The 12,115-nt window shown below is 51.4% G+C and overlaps 1 protein-coding gene across 2 annotated transcripts in view; it reads left to right on the forward strand.

Annotated features, from left to right (window-relative positions):
• Positions 1 to 12,115, forward strand: part of LOC144112865 (uncharacterized) — a 565,400-nt gene that overhangs the window by 458,284 nt on the left and 95,001 nt on the right. For both annotated transcript variants that reach the window (XM_077645681.1, XM_077645682.1), the window contains exon 17: positions 3,546 to 3,716. In XM_077645681.1, coding sequence (XP_077501807.1) covers positions 3,546 to 3,716 — 171 coding nt within the window. The remainder of the gene's footprint in view (positions 1 to 3,545; positions 3,717 to 12,115) is intronic.

Consider the following 12,115-nt stretch of genomic DNA (forward strand, 5'->3'; position numbering starts at 1 on the left):
ATAATTAAGCAAATGAACGGTCGCTTAGCAATCATTTCAGCGCACTACTGTTTAACAGAGGCCCGCCACCTTACAACTTTGTGCCCACGGAGAAATCTTGGCGAAGACGTTGCTGACCGCCTTCTGCCGACATTCGTTGTTCGATGCCCCTCTTCTCCGACCGACAAGCATCGCATCATGCGTTGGACTCGCCTCCTCCTCTGTTTGCCCTCACGGAACCCTTCCACCGCTCTGCTCGAGCCGTGGCCGCGTTCGGGCCATGCCAACCAACACTCCTCCGCCGAGGCAGAAAGACGTGCAGTGTGCAGCAGCCATCAGCTGGGCCGCCTTGATCGATCTGGCCCCGTGCCGACGTCCGCGGCGGAGGGCCAGCAGCTGCCGCGACTTTTCCCACCGGCCGAGCGCAGTTCCCTTCTCCGGAAGCCTATTGTTAGGCGGACCCGGGCGCGCCGCTGGGCACGGCTCATTGCCCATCCCGCGATGTAGGGGCGCACGCTCGCGTGTCGCACGCCGCGCGGAGGGGGCCCCGTTCGCGCCCGGTGCGCGCCTCTGGGGGCCGTAATCGGCCGACGTCCCCGCCTTTTCTCTTTCTGTGTTGCAAATGCGACGTCCCCCGCTGCAGAGCCGGCGTCGGCTGGTGAGTGGCCAGCAGCCTTAGCGCTGCATCCGCTGCCCGGCGGCGCTGCGCGAGGCTGGGGCTGTCACGCGAGAAGCCGCTGTCGCCGAGGTGATACCCGAACGCTAAGGCGATAAAGGCGTCGCTGGCGTGCTGGCTCGCGCGCGCTGCAGGGAGGGGAAAAGAAATGTGTCCAGAACCCCGTACAGAGGCGTGCCCGGATTATCTGTGCGCCGCACATGTAATCCTGGTAGCGGAGGGTCTTGGCAGGCTTGCGCGCAGCAGTTGTTGCCCCTTATTTCTTCTAGTGAGATCAGCCGAATCCTGGGTAGATGATGGAGAGGGTATGGGTTACATTTAAGTTTATTATTGCGCTGGAGACTGGCACGACTCTCGAGTGCGAAGAGAGATGTGGGGGGTAAACGAAGTACGCATTGCAAAACGTTTTCACGGCGACTTTTTAAGTGAGCACTATTTAAGGAATGCCAAAAATTAGAGGAGTGTTACACCTTCATTATTATAATTTTCATGGTTTTTATGATTCTTCATTTGATTCCAAAGCGAAGACCCTCCTTTAGTTTGCATATTTCCTTGAGCGTGTATTGCGATCACAAACATCAACAGTGAGCGTTGCATGGTTGTATGCTTGCGCGTCGGAAAAGTGGGGCACGGAATTGTCAACCTCAGGAGCCAAAGTGTGGCCTCACGCGAAACTTTTATCAAAATTCTGTCATTTATGTTGAAAAGATTGTTATTGTTCTTGTTATAAAGTTTTTATTTCTATAATTATGAGTTGTCATTGCTTCCTGCGATAATTTAGTTGCAAAGCATAGTCTTCAAAAGCCGACATACAAGTATTACGTTGTGCTCCTGGCATACAGACATTTCCGATGCCTGCGATATACTCTGAGCGCTCTCTGCCTGCACTGGTGTCGAGCTACGTCCACTGGCTTCACTTGCGCCAGAATTATTCGCTCTGGCGAGCCTCAAACGTGGCAGCATCCATCTGGCCTTTTCGAAGCCGTTTTGGCTGCTTGCACGAAAGAAGCAGCAGTGGGCCTCACGCGCGAAAAGCTGATCACGTGGTCCTGTTGTCACGCGTTTTACGCAAGTGTTTGAAGATTGCATTGCGATGTGACCGAAATAGTGAACACTTGGCGCCGCATGCGCCTAGCTGCTGACCAGCGAGGGCATTCGGTCAGCGTGAGGCTCTTATTCTTCATGCACAGTATTTGACAAAAGTAACTGAACAACGAGGCTTGTTTCTTAGCCGTGTAGCAGAGCATTTACGGCACCTTTTAAGCTCTAAATCAGTGTAAGGTAACGTGAACCCTTATCCTCATTTTTCGAGATCTTATGGTATTCGGGGGTGCTGTAATGGCTCCACTGTACTGCTCAGAAGCCAACTCCATTACATGGTTACTTTTGGCAAAGACAGTACCACTACCGCTTTGTTTCGCTGTGCTCTGAATAGTGCCACATCGACGTTGCCAAATCCGCATGGCAACTATGGCCCTGTCTTTGCTTGCACCACTTTTTTTTCTGCGTACGCACCACGCGTCACATCGCCCGGGTCTCAAGGTCGGTGGGCAAGCTTCTCCGGTGACCGTGACCACGAACAAGCGACATCAGAGGCTTATAGGACGCTCCGGACACCGCTTCAGCGACGGCTTCCTGTTTAACGAAAGTGTCGCGTAACAAAAGCCCACTTGTTCTTCGTGGCCACTGGCGGCTAAATTTCCACGAAAGTACCGAATGCAGCTCAAGAGGCGCGGCTGACTACGGCAGCCTAACCGGTCGTAATTAGTAACCCCATATACAGCTTCGGCAAAAACGTACCCACTCGTGTTTGTTGTGACAGCACGCGCGAGCCCTCCGCTCGGATGGGCTTCGAGGGTATCCGCACCGTACAGACGGAGGTGCGCTTTCGTTGGCCCACTTCCAGAGCGCCTCACGTGCGCCGCAGGGCCCTGGCAAGCTAAGCCCGGGGCTGCAGGACGCGTTCGCAGTCCGTTTGTTCCCCCCCCCCCCCTCCAGGCCGCTCGTCGAACACGAAGGGGAACCGCTTTTTTTTCCGGGCGATGATTAAGGAACGCCGCACAGCTGGGGCCGCGGTCCGAAGGCGCTCCAAATTGGAGCACACTCCGGCCGAAGGTCAATGCCAGCGCGCCGACCGGCCGCTGGTACGTGCCGCAGGTGCGAGTCCGGGCTCCCAGCGGGGTCCGTCGACGGCTTGGCTCCGAGTGTTATTTGAGGTCCGGCGGCCATTCTTAATTGCTGCCTTGCCCCGGCGATTACCCACCGGCGCACTCTAATCGGCGGCTGCACTCGACAGCGGGCACCTGTGCCCCGTTGAGGCCCGCTCCTCGTAATGAGGCCGCCTTCGAGGGCCACACGCGACGGCCTACTGCGGGAACAACTTTTTCCCGCACGACAAGTAGCGCACAAGTGTTCGCGTCTCTTCCCGCAACCCTTGCCGAGGATGCCAAGGTCGCCGGCGACAAAACACTTCCTGCGGCGGAGCACGGTCAAGCCTCGAGGGACGGGAACTTCCGGAAAAGCCAACGCGATTTGCCCCGTTGCCTTCTAAGGCACCTGTTTCTGCGCGACCAAGGTGCAAATAGGGATATGTTGCTTTGTTTATGTTTATGCTTGAGGCTCGAGAAATTTAGTCCTCGAGGAAGACGGCCACCTCTGATTACAGCTTACCAGCATCCAGGGCTCGCAGATGATTAAACTGACATTTGTTTATATTTTCATGATTTTTTTACTTCTCTCCGCGCTTCGAGCAAGGAAGGAGAGATTTTCTCCTTCAGTCTTTTTTTTTTTTTTGACGCGTTCGGGAGAGAAAGTTTTCGGCTTGGACTGCACGCATGCCCTAGCGCGCGAGCGGGAGCAAAGAGAGCGACGCGTCGTCTCTGGTGCGCAGCTGAGGGACCTGGTGGTGAACGGCGACCTGCTGTGCTCCAAGGAGGAAGCGGCCGTGCTAGCGGGCGTCCAGCTCCGCATCGAGGAAACCTGGCCCAGCAACGCGCGCACGCGCCATGTCCTCGGTTCCGAGCAGCTCGGCAAGCTCGTCCCCATCACCGAGGATGCCAAGGTCAGTCACCCTGTCTTGCTGATCACTTGCGTTCAGCTGAGCATGAGCAAATCGGGCGGACGCGTACAGCAAGGGATCCACAGGCAGGGCCACAACTTAAAGTCAGCTCAGCGGCGTAAAAGCAGTGCCCATGCTGATGAGTCGGTGGTTTTTTCGAGGCATATAAAATGTGCTATCGGGGGCAACAGCCTCCAGGATGTGTCGACTGCAGCAAAAGCCAATATTTCTGTTAACAGCCGGACTCATGCGGTTTAATGGGTTTAAGTGAGTTAACTGCTGAGCGAGTTGGTTTTCAGACATACTACGGGGATTTTCAGTGAAACGAAGCGCCCGTGTTACCCTCTTTGTGGTGTGTCTTCGTTGCGGTGAAAATCCCGGTGATATGGTTTAATGGACGTTAGTTAAAATGTGGCTATCAATGGCGAACATAAAGCCAATGCGCCTGCATGGATCACTTCTCCGGATGGAGAGTTCTGTCCGGAGACTTTTCTCACCCATACAACATGCCGGCAGTGCGACCCGGAACACCTCTCGTCTCCTCATTGTTCCTGCTCCTAGCCGCGTTGTCTTCATTCATAATTGCTATCCACAGAAAACTAAGCCTTAAAAATACAAAATTCGAACAGATGCAAAGGATGCTCACAGTGGCCGCGTGTGGAAGCCCGAGAAAGATGGTATGGTATGTGGTAGCTGTATGTGGGGTTTAACGCCCCAAAGCAACAAGGGCTATGACGGATAGCGCAGTGTAAGGCTCCGGATTAATTTAGACCACCTCGGATTATTTAACGTACAACACACGGGAGTTTTTGCATCTCGCCTCCATCGAAAACGCGGCCGCCGTGGCCACTATAAAGCAGCCCAACCCCAAAGCCATTGAACCACCATGGCGGGTGAAGCCTGAGAAAGGAATCACATATGAGTCACCTGAATCTAATTTTTGATAACAGATTCTTCAAGAAGGAGGAGAACCTGCATAGACGATAAGCGAGGGTACGTCACGCAGCCGCATATGCCGCTGCAAGCGTTGAATGTTGAAGAGTTTCGCTGGATCTTTCATGGCGCTTTGTTTCTGTCGCTGGCCGGTTAACGGTGCCGCCGAGTTTGCAACGACTCGTGACGTAATAGACAGCGCACGAATGCTCTGTGGCGTCTGCGCGCTATCCCTGTCATGGAGCTATCGTTCACGACGGGCGGCGCAAAGGAGGTGGTTCCCTCGCTCGACAGAGTCAGGCTCCCTGCAAAGAGACGAGGCCATTAACAGCTTCCAAGCGAAGAAAGTGTTTGTTCGTAATTTTTTTAATGTTGAGCCTATGTATCAGCACCGTTAGAAGCTGTTATATCTAGTAACTTACACGTTTCTTCCATGCATGGCGTGAATCTATAGCCCACTGCCTGCAGCCATGCGAGTATGTGCAAACTAGTCGACCGAAACTGTGGTTGTCATATAAGCCGCAGCACAGTGTTTACGTCGCCATGGTATTGTTCTCATGCCTTATCGGAGGAGTGAAACCACCTTCTAGTCAGCGCTCTTATAATGCAAGCAGTTTCTATTCGTAAACAACGGGATGAAAATGGGAGGGGTTGTGTATACATGGCAGCTCTAGGTAATCACAGCAAGGTGTCTGACAAGTGTGGGCTTCACAGATGGCCGCAGCTGCGTGACATATCGGGCGATAAAGATGAGATACGCTTTGCTAGGAACGGCTAGCATGCGTCTATTAAGCGGCCGTGGAAGATTACGTAACGTGTTCGTAAGAGGCGCAGGTCACGTTGTTGTTTAGGAAGGGCTGGTGAGGCGTTCATTACCGACGGGGTGTTTTTGTTCCGGTAGCTGGCGGCGCATCAGCCCTCTCCGTGGACCAGTGCTTCTGCGCAGCTCGTGCACTAATGTTTGGCCGCTTGTGAGCTCGGCTAGCGAGTCCCCTCCCCTTCGAGCAGAGACTGTCATGTCGTGAGCACGACCGCGAGGGGCTTAACGCTCATTCGCGACCCCACCTCCTCGCACTGGTCGCTCAGCTTAGTGTAGCCTACCGCGCTAGCGTGTTGGTGTGGGCGCCCTCGGCGGTAACCACGCGCACTCGAGACGCCCGACCTCCCTGTAGCGAAGGCAAGCCTTCGGGTTCCTCGCCCACAGCTTTAAAGGGTTTCGTGTGAACCTGTTGCAAGTCTTGGAACCTGGGCGATATCAGGCAGTAAGTGGCCTTTCCCTCCCTTCCTCAAACGGCGCGACACTGCATCCGTGAGCAGAGTCGTGGGCCCCAAGTGACGCGCGGGACCATTCGGCAGTGCAGCGGGAAGAATCGATGCCCGAGTGACTTGGAGCGCACGCATTCTCAGGAAAGACACTACGCTCTGCCAGTTGCTAAAAACAGGCGCGTTTTTGTTCGCGGGCCACTTGCGTTCTCGTGTGTAACTGCCTCCTTTTGTTATTGCAACCAACGGGAAGTGCTGCCTGCTATGCACCGTGGCCTGAACGCTGAACAGTTCTGTTTGAACAGGAGCAGCTGCCGGTTTCGTAACGCGCGCTATGCATCCTTGTTTACCCGAAACACTTTCACGCCCTGCTGCCGAATGGCCTGGCTTGATGCGAGGTCTAGCTGGGATTCGGCAAAATTCATTAAAACAAGCGTTCACAGCTGTTAAAGCTGAACTATTTTTTTAGCCGCATTTCCAAGCGTGATAAACAAGGAAATTTATTCCTTTGTTTTAGACGTTCAACATAGGGCTTCTTTCCAGCAGTGGTCAACCGCTCTGAGAGGCCATGGGGTGTTCCATCAAAGTATATTTTCAAGTCTGTTAACGTTACACATATATCATTCTCCGTCCCATCGCTAGCTGCGCTGTCCTTATCCTCACTCCGCGCTTATTCGTTAGCTTCCAGGTATAGGTCTCAAGGGGGAGTACTGATAGGATATGTCGGGGACAGTTCTCTATCGAGGCGTACTGTAAAGTTCTTGTTTTTAAAGGGGCTCTGAGAGGGGCTCCGAATAAAGTTGCGGCATGCCTAGGATGTTAAAGGACGCTGCTTCACAAATATCCTCCAACAAGAATTTTTGTTAATGCTTTTTGTGGAAGCTGAGTTATCTGTAGTCAAAATTTGAATATCCGCGCCCTCGCGCCTTTCTCTCTCCTCTCGTCACTTTTTCGTATGCTGAAATACCGGCGTTCCTCCGCCGGCTTCACTGTCTCGGTCCCTCCTCCAGCTACTGACGCGCGCTGAAGAGGGTGGGGAGGGAGGGGGGGAGGGCGGAGCTTCCGGTCGCGGCCATGGTAGGTGCGTGACGTCAGAAAGAGACGCCGTGGAGAACCAATGAGAGCCCTCGCTGGTGACGTAACGAACGCTGCATGACACGTTCCGCGCGGATTCAGGCGAAAGCCCGGCACCTCAGGTCACTGCGAGCCGTGGAAGCGCGAATTTTTAAAATTAGACTGTAAATGATCGGTTCGCTTCCTGTATGCGGCATGAACACTTGGTGGCCTGTAATCTACGTAATGCAAGCGTACTATAGACAGCCTTAAACACCCTTTTCAGGGACAATTTAACTTTGGACTGCTGGACGAATGTACTGTCGCCATTTTTATTCTCCTGGTAAATTCCTTCACATGGTTCCCGACCTTCCGTGGCAACTTCGCTTAGATATGTGCCCTCCGATCTGCTTCAGGTACGTATTATCCATCTTAAACTGTTGCTGCTTTGCCAGGCTGTTAAACATTACTTTAGTTTCATTCATGCTTATTTTTATGTCTTCGCTTTAATTCCTCGGCCGAGCTACTTAGCTGGGTGATGTTATGAGCAATATATGGCTTTCCAGAATCTAACGCACTCCGCCTGCCTCGCGCCTTTTCTGAGTGAATTTTTTCCCCTCCGCATGTGTAAGACAACTGTCGCTTTGCAGTCTTTGTACGCGTTTATTTAGAATGTTTATGTGTGGTTTCTTCGCGTCTTGGTTATGGTGTCCCGTCACGGCTGCTGATGTTAACACTAATTCAAACGCTTTCTTTAATTTGTGGGACGCGTACGTAGGAGCCAGTAATAGTTAGCTCACTTCTGTGCAGCCTGATTGATGGTATGGATATGATATATTGTCGGCTGCGCTAAAAAAAGCAGTTTTCCCTCCACTGAGTAGTCTACCAATATTCCCTTATAAAAATAGTCTATAGACATCTCTTGACTTCGTGTAGAATCTATTGCCTTCCTATATATATTTCTTTTTGTCTATTCATAGTCTGTAGACTGTCTATAGACACCAAAGTCTACTAAAAGTGTAGGACCATAAATCTATAGATTGTCTACAGACTGTCTATAGGATTTGTGTTGTCTATAGACTGTTCTTTAAGGTTCGTCTATAGGGAGTCTATATACTTTATAGACAGAACTCTATGAACAGTCTATAGGCTGTCTAAAGAAGTTTTTGTAAGGGTTTGCCTAACTACGCGCCTTGCAAACAACAAACAGTAAGCTAATCGGTCCATTGTTGTTTAGGTCGTTTCAAGTTACGAGCTTATTATTTCCTGGGAGGGATTCCATAGCGGTCGATTCGGAATACCTACAGCCCGCCAGGGAAGCCGCTGTCGGACCCTAACCTTGACGAACCTCATCAACCGCGAGGCGGCAGTCTCACCACGTCCGTCACCGTCAAACCCTGCATCATACCTGCTTTCATCCAGCCGACTCAAATAGACCCATTGCTGAGCGCGGTCACGTACAGCTGCCCTGCTCCGTCTTTCAAGGTAGTCTTTTTCTTGGGAACCATGGCAGGTCTGCTCTGACTAACGGAGGAATCTGGCAACACATCCGGAACCAATATGTTGCTCGCGAGTAGCAGCGTACCTACGGTGGCCGCGTCATAAAGGGTCTAACGAGTTTCACTGGTCGTGTGTCGCACAACGCTCGAAAATGCTGCACTGGCACGGCGACCGATACAATCAGAGCTCAGACAGAGCCTGTCACTTTGTTAATGCGCGGCAGCGCATCTCTTTTTAATAACAGCGCAACATCCGCACCGAATCGGGAAGCCTAACGCTTGCATGCAGGCCGTGCCTTTCCCTTTCTCTTCAGATTGCACGTCTCGCATCTTGAATTATGGACACGAAGGAATCAAATTAGAACTTGACCGCTTCTCAAGCGATAAATACCTGCTAATACTGATGAACGAACCGATAATCGTCCAGTACGGACATTCTAGCGCCGAAAATCGTCAAATTACTGCCTTCCGAGAAGAAAATGGGCTCCTGGCGCTGCATCTATCAAGCCTTATAGCAGAGATCGCATGCACTGGTCAGTGGCAGGTAGTTTCCATCATAGCAACAGCCGCTTGCGGCACCTTTGAACATACGAAAAGCGCAAGGCCATGCGCCACAATACAGACAACACGCGCTTTGAGAATTTCGCAAATATTGCTTTATAAGTTCGTTGTTTCAAGCTGCCACAAATTGGCGTGCTTTTTCAGCAAATATATCATTCTCGAGGTTTAACGGCCGCCTCCACCCGCTGTGATGGTGGCGGAGTGTAGCTAAGCAACGGCTTGCTCTGTCAGTGCTGCCACGAATTGCACGCTGATTGCGCACATGTGAGATGGAGACAAGGCAGCAGTGAGCTGAATACTCCCAATATTTCCATGCCAATATTATATTGGGATATTTCCACCCCCAAGTGAGACAAACCGCTGCGGTGGCTCAGTGGTTATGGCTCTCGGCTGCTGGCCCGAAAGACGCGGGTTCGATCCCGGCCGCGCCGGTCGAATTTTGATAGAGGGGAAACTCTAGAGGCCCGTGTACTGTGCGATGTCAGTGCACGTTAAAGAACCCCGGGTGGTCGAAATTTCCGGAGCCCTTCACTACGGCGTCTCTCATAGCCCGAGTCGCTTTGGGACGTTAAACCCCCATAAACCATAAGCTATAAACCAAACCAAAGTGCGACAGCGTGCCGAGCAAGCTTCCGGTGGAACTTTCCTTGCGCTGACCTGTGCTTCTCACCGGAAACAAAGGGGGTTCGTATTGTTTTTTTTTCTTTGTTTTTGCGGCATGCGTGGAAAAGGGATCCTATTGGTAGAGCGGTGGCGCTAGCCAGTCGGCCGCCATTGTAACCGATCCGCGCAGGTCTCACCAGTCTCGTTATTCCGGCTGTAGTTCGCTCTGCGCGTGCGCAGAAACTACGTTTCTCCCTTTACAGCCCACTGTCGGCTAATGGAAAAGTACCGATCTCTTCCTTTCCGGGAAGGGATTCGCGCGTTCTTCGTGTCGTGGCTGCGTGTGCCGAAACGCGCGAGACGCGAGGAGGCGTCAGCGGCCGCTTTTGTCGCACGCCGCGCCGCCGTTGCCGGGCGATTCCAGTTTCTGCACACGCATCCGGCCGGGGAACATCGCCTCTCTGCGCCCCCCAGCGACTACGCCGCGCAGAGCTCACCATTGTGTGTGGTCGATGGTCCGGGTCGGTCTCGATTGATTAATTGCTCACTCTAGCCGCCGATCTGACGATTGGGCCACTTTTTTATTTATCTGCGCACACCTGCGTCGCCCAATGGTGCACCATTACAGGTTGGTTACAGCAACGATGAATCACAAATAAATCAACAAAATTGCGATCCAATCTTAATATAAAATGTAGAGATTACTACTCAAAGATAACTGACCTTATGCAGGGCTGACGAGAACGTGGTAGAAAGCGCGCTGGTATAATTCCTTTATCCAAGCGATTCCACTCATGTTGACAAAATGAAAGGAGGACTAAGCTAAAGCAATCTTGCGCCAGGCAAACTCTCCAACTTTTTTTTCTTTTTTCGTGGGATCGGTTCTAGCCGAAACGAAATATGGGGCCTTCATGTAGGTAATTTGGTCAATACTAGTTTCACCATGAAATATGCTCTATCGTAGAAATTTCAGCCTTTGATAAATTACCTTCAATATTTCCATCACAGTGCGTTACAATATTGCAATCTTCAAAACTGATGCCCAAGTATCCTGGACTTGGCAGTCTGCAGTTCTGCACAGTACCTGCTGCGTTACACTACGGGCTCTCGCTTAAACCGAAAACCTAATTTTGCTCTACATCTCTTTAAAACAACAGTCGAGCAAAGAAATAACGACTGCAGTGGTGACATAGCGTGCGATTACCGCTGTCAATAATATCCCCGATATTACCTATTCGAGGTTTTACGCTGAAGTTGTCGACTTTATTCATTTTCCTACTGTCGATTTGGTCTTATCGTTTTGGCTAATAGTAGGCTCTATTTTTTTTTGCGCAGTTTCTGTATTGTAGTTACAAGAAGTGGGCGCACTGTCGTTTTCCCTGTGCATTGCACATAACCATCAATACTTGGTTACTCAATGTTTCTCGGAGGCCGCGTCTTTTTCTACGCCCTATTTTTCCTCTCTTCTGAACCAAACGTAAAAAACCAGCGCCGTTTGACAGGTCCCTCCAATATGAAAGGGAACAAAGGAAGTGAATTCAGTTGTTGATTAATCTGTAATTATGTGTGGCAGGTACACTAGTTCCAGTCTTCTAACTAGGTTTCCTCGCAATTTATAGTATGTAAGAATCTCTAGTACGCTTTAGTAGAAAGATAGCCAAAATATTCTTCTGTTGTTCCCTTTCATATCGAACGACCATGTACATTGCGTACAGGGCCGCTTTTTGCCGATATACTCATTTCGGAATCGCATACGCCGCTAAAAATAAAGCGGATTGAATTTAAATCATAAACATCAACACTTTTAGTTCTTTATCGTTAGTGCATTAAGTGGAATCACTTCTTCGCATGCCGCTTCTTCTGTGACGAGATAGAGTACCGACTTTGCTATACCCTGCGCAGCAATACATTTCGCTGAGTGTGAATCGCACACTTAAGGTTTTTTTGGCAGTCTTCAGGCATTCGTGCACGGGCGCCTTCATATCGGTATCGATGGTCAGACTCAGGCGTTAAGTTCCTGGCATGACAACAGCGGCGGGAACAAGTATTGCTATACTTACGATTAAATGCGTCACGCAAGGGCACCGCAAAGAACGGCCATAGTTCGCGGCTCTGAGGCACGGCACTTAGAGGCGGCCGTAATCCCTGCGGCACGACATTCGAGAGCATTAATCGGCGTCCAGCACAGAGGGCGCGTCACTTCTCAAGGGCTGCCGGTGCGGCAGTGCGGCGTCATCGGTAACGACCTCGCCGACGAAACTGCCTGATCCGCCCATAAGAGATCGCGTACTGTTGCCAAAAGGGGAACTTCCTTTCGTTGCTCTGAGCGGAGCTAGGGGTGAGATTTAGGGGCGGCAGTCGTAAGGGGCATATATATAGAGCGGCATTGACGGGACAGTGCTATTATTCGAGAGAAAATAAACAACTTCCTGCCTATTCTGCCCATAGAAAGCAGCTACCGCAAGCCCCTAGGGGGGAGGCATGAGGTAC

Source organism: Amblyomma americanum, chromosome 1 (genome assembly GCF_052857255.1).
Source record: "Amblyomma americanum isolate KBUSLIRL-KWMA chromosome 1, ASM5285725v1, whole genome shotgun sequence".
NCBI lineage: Eukaryota > Metazoa > Arthropoda > Arachnida > Ixodida > Ixodidae > Amblyomma > Amblyomma americanum.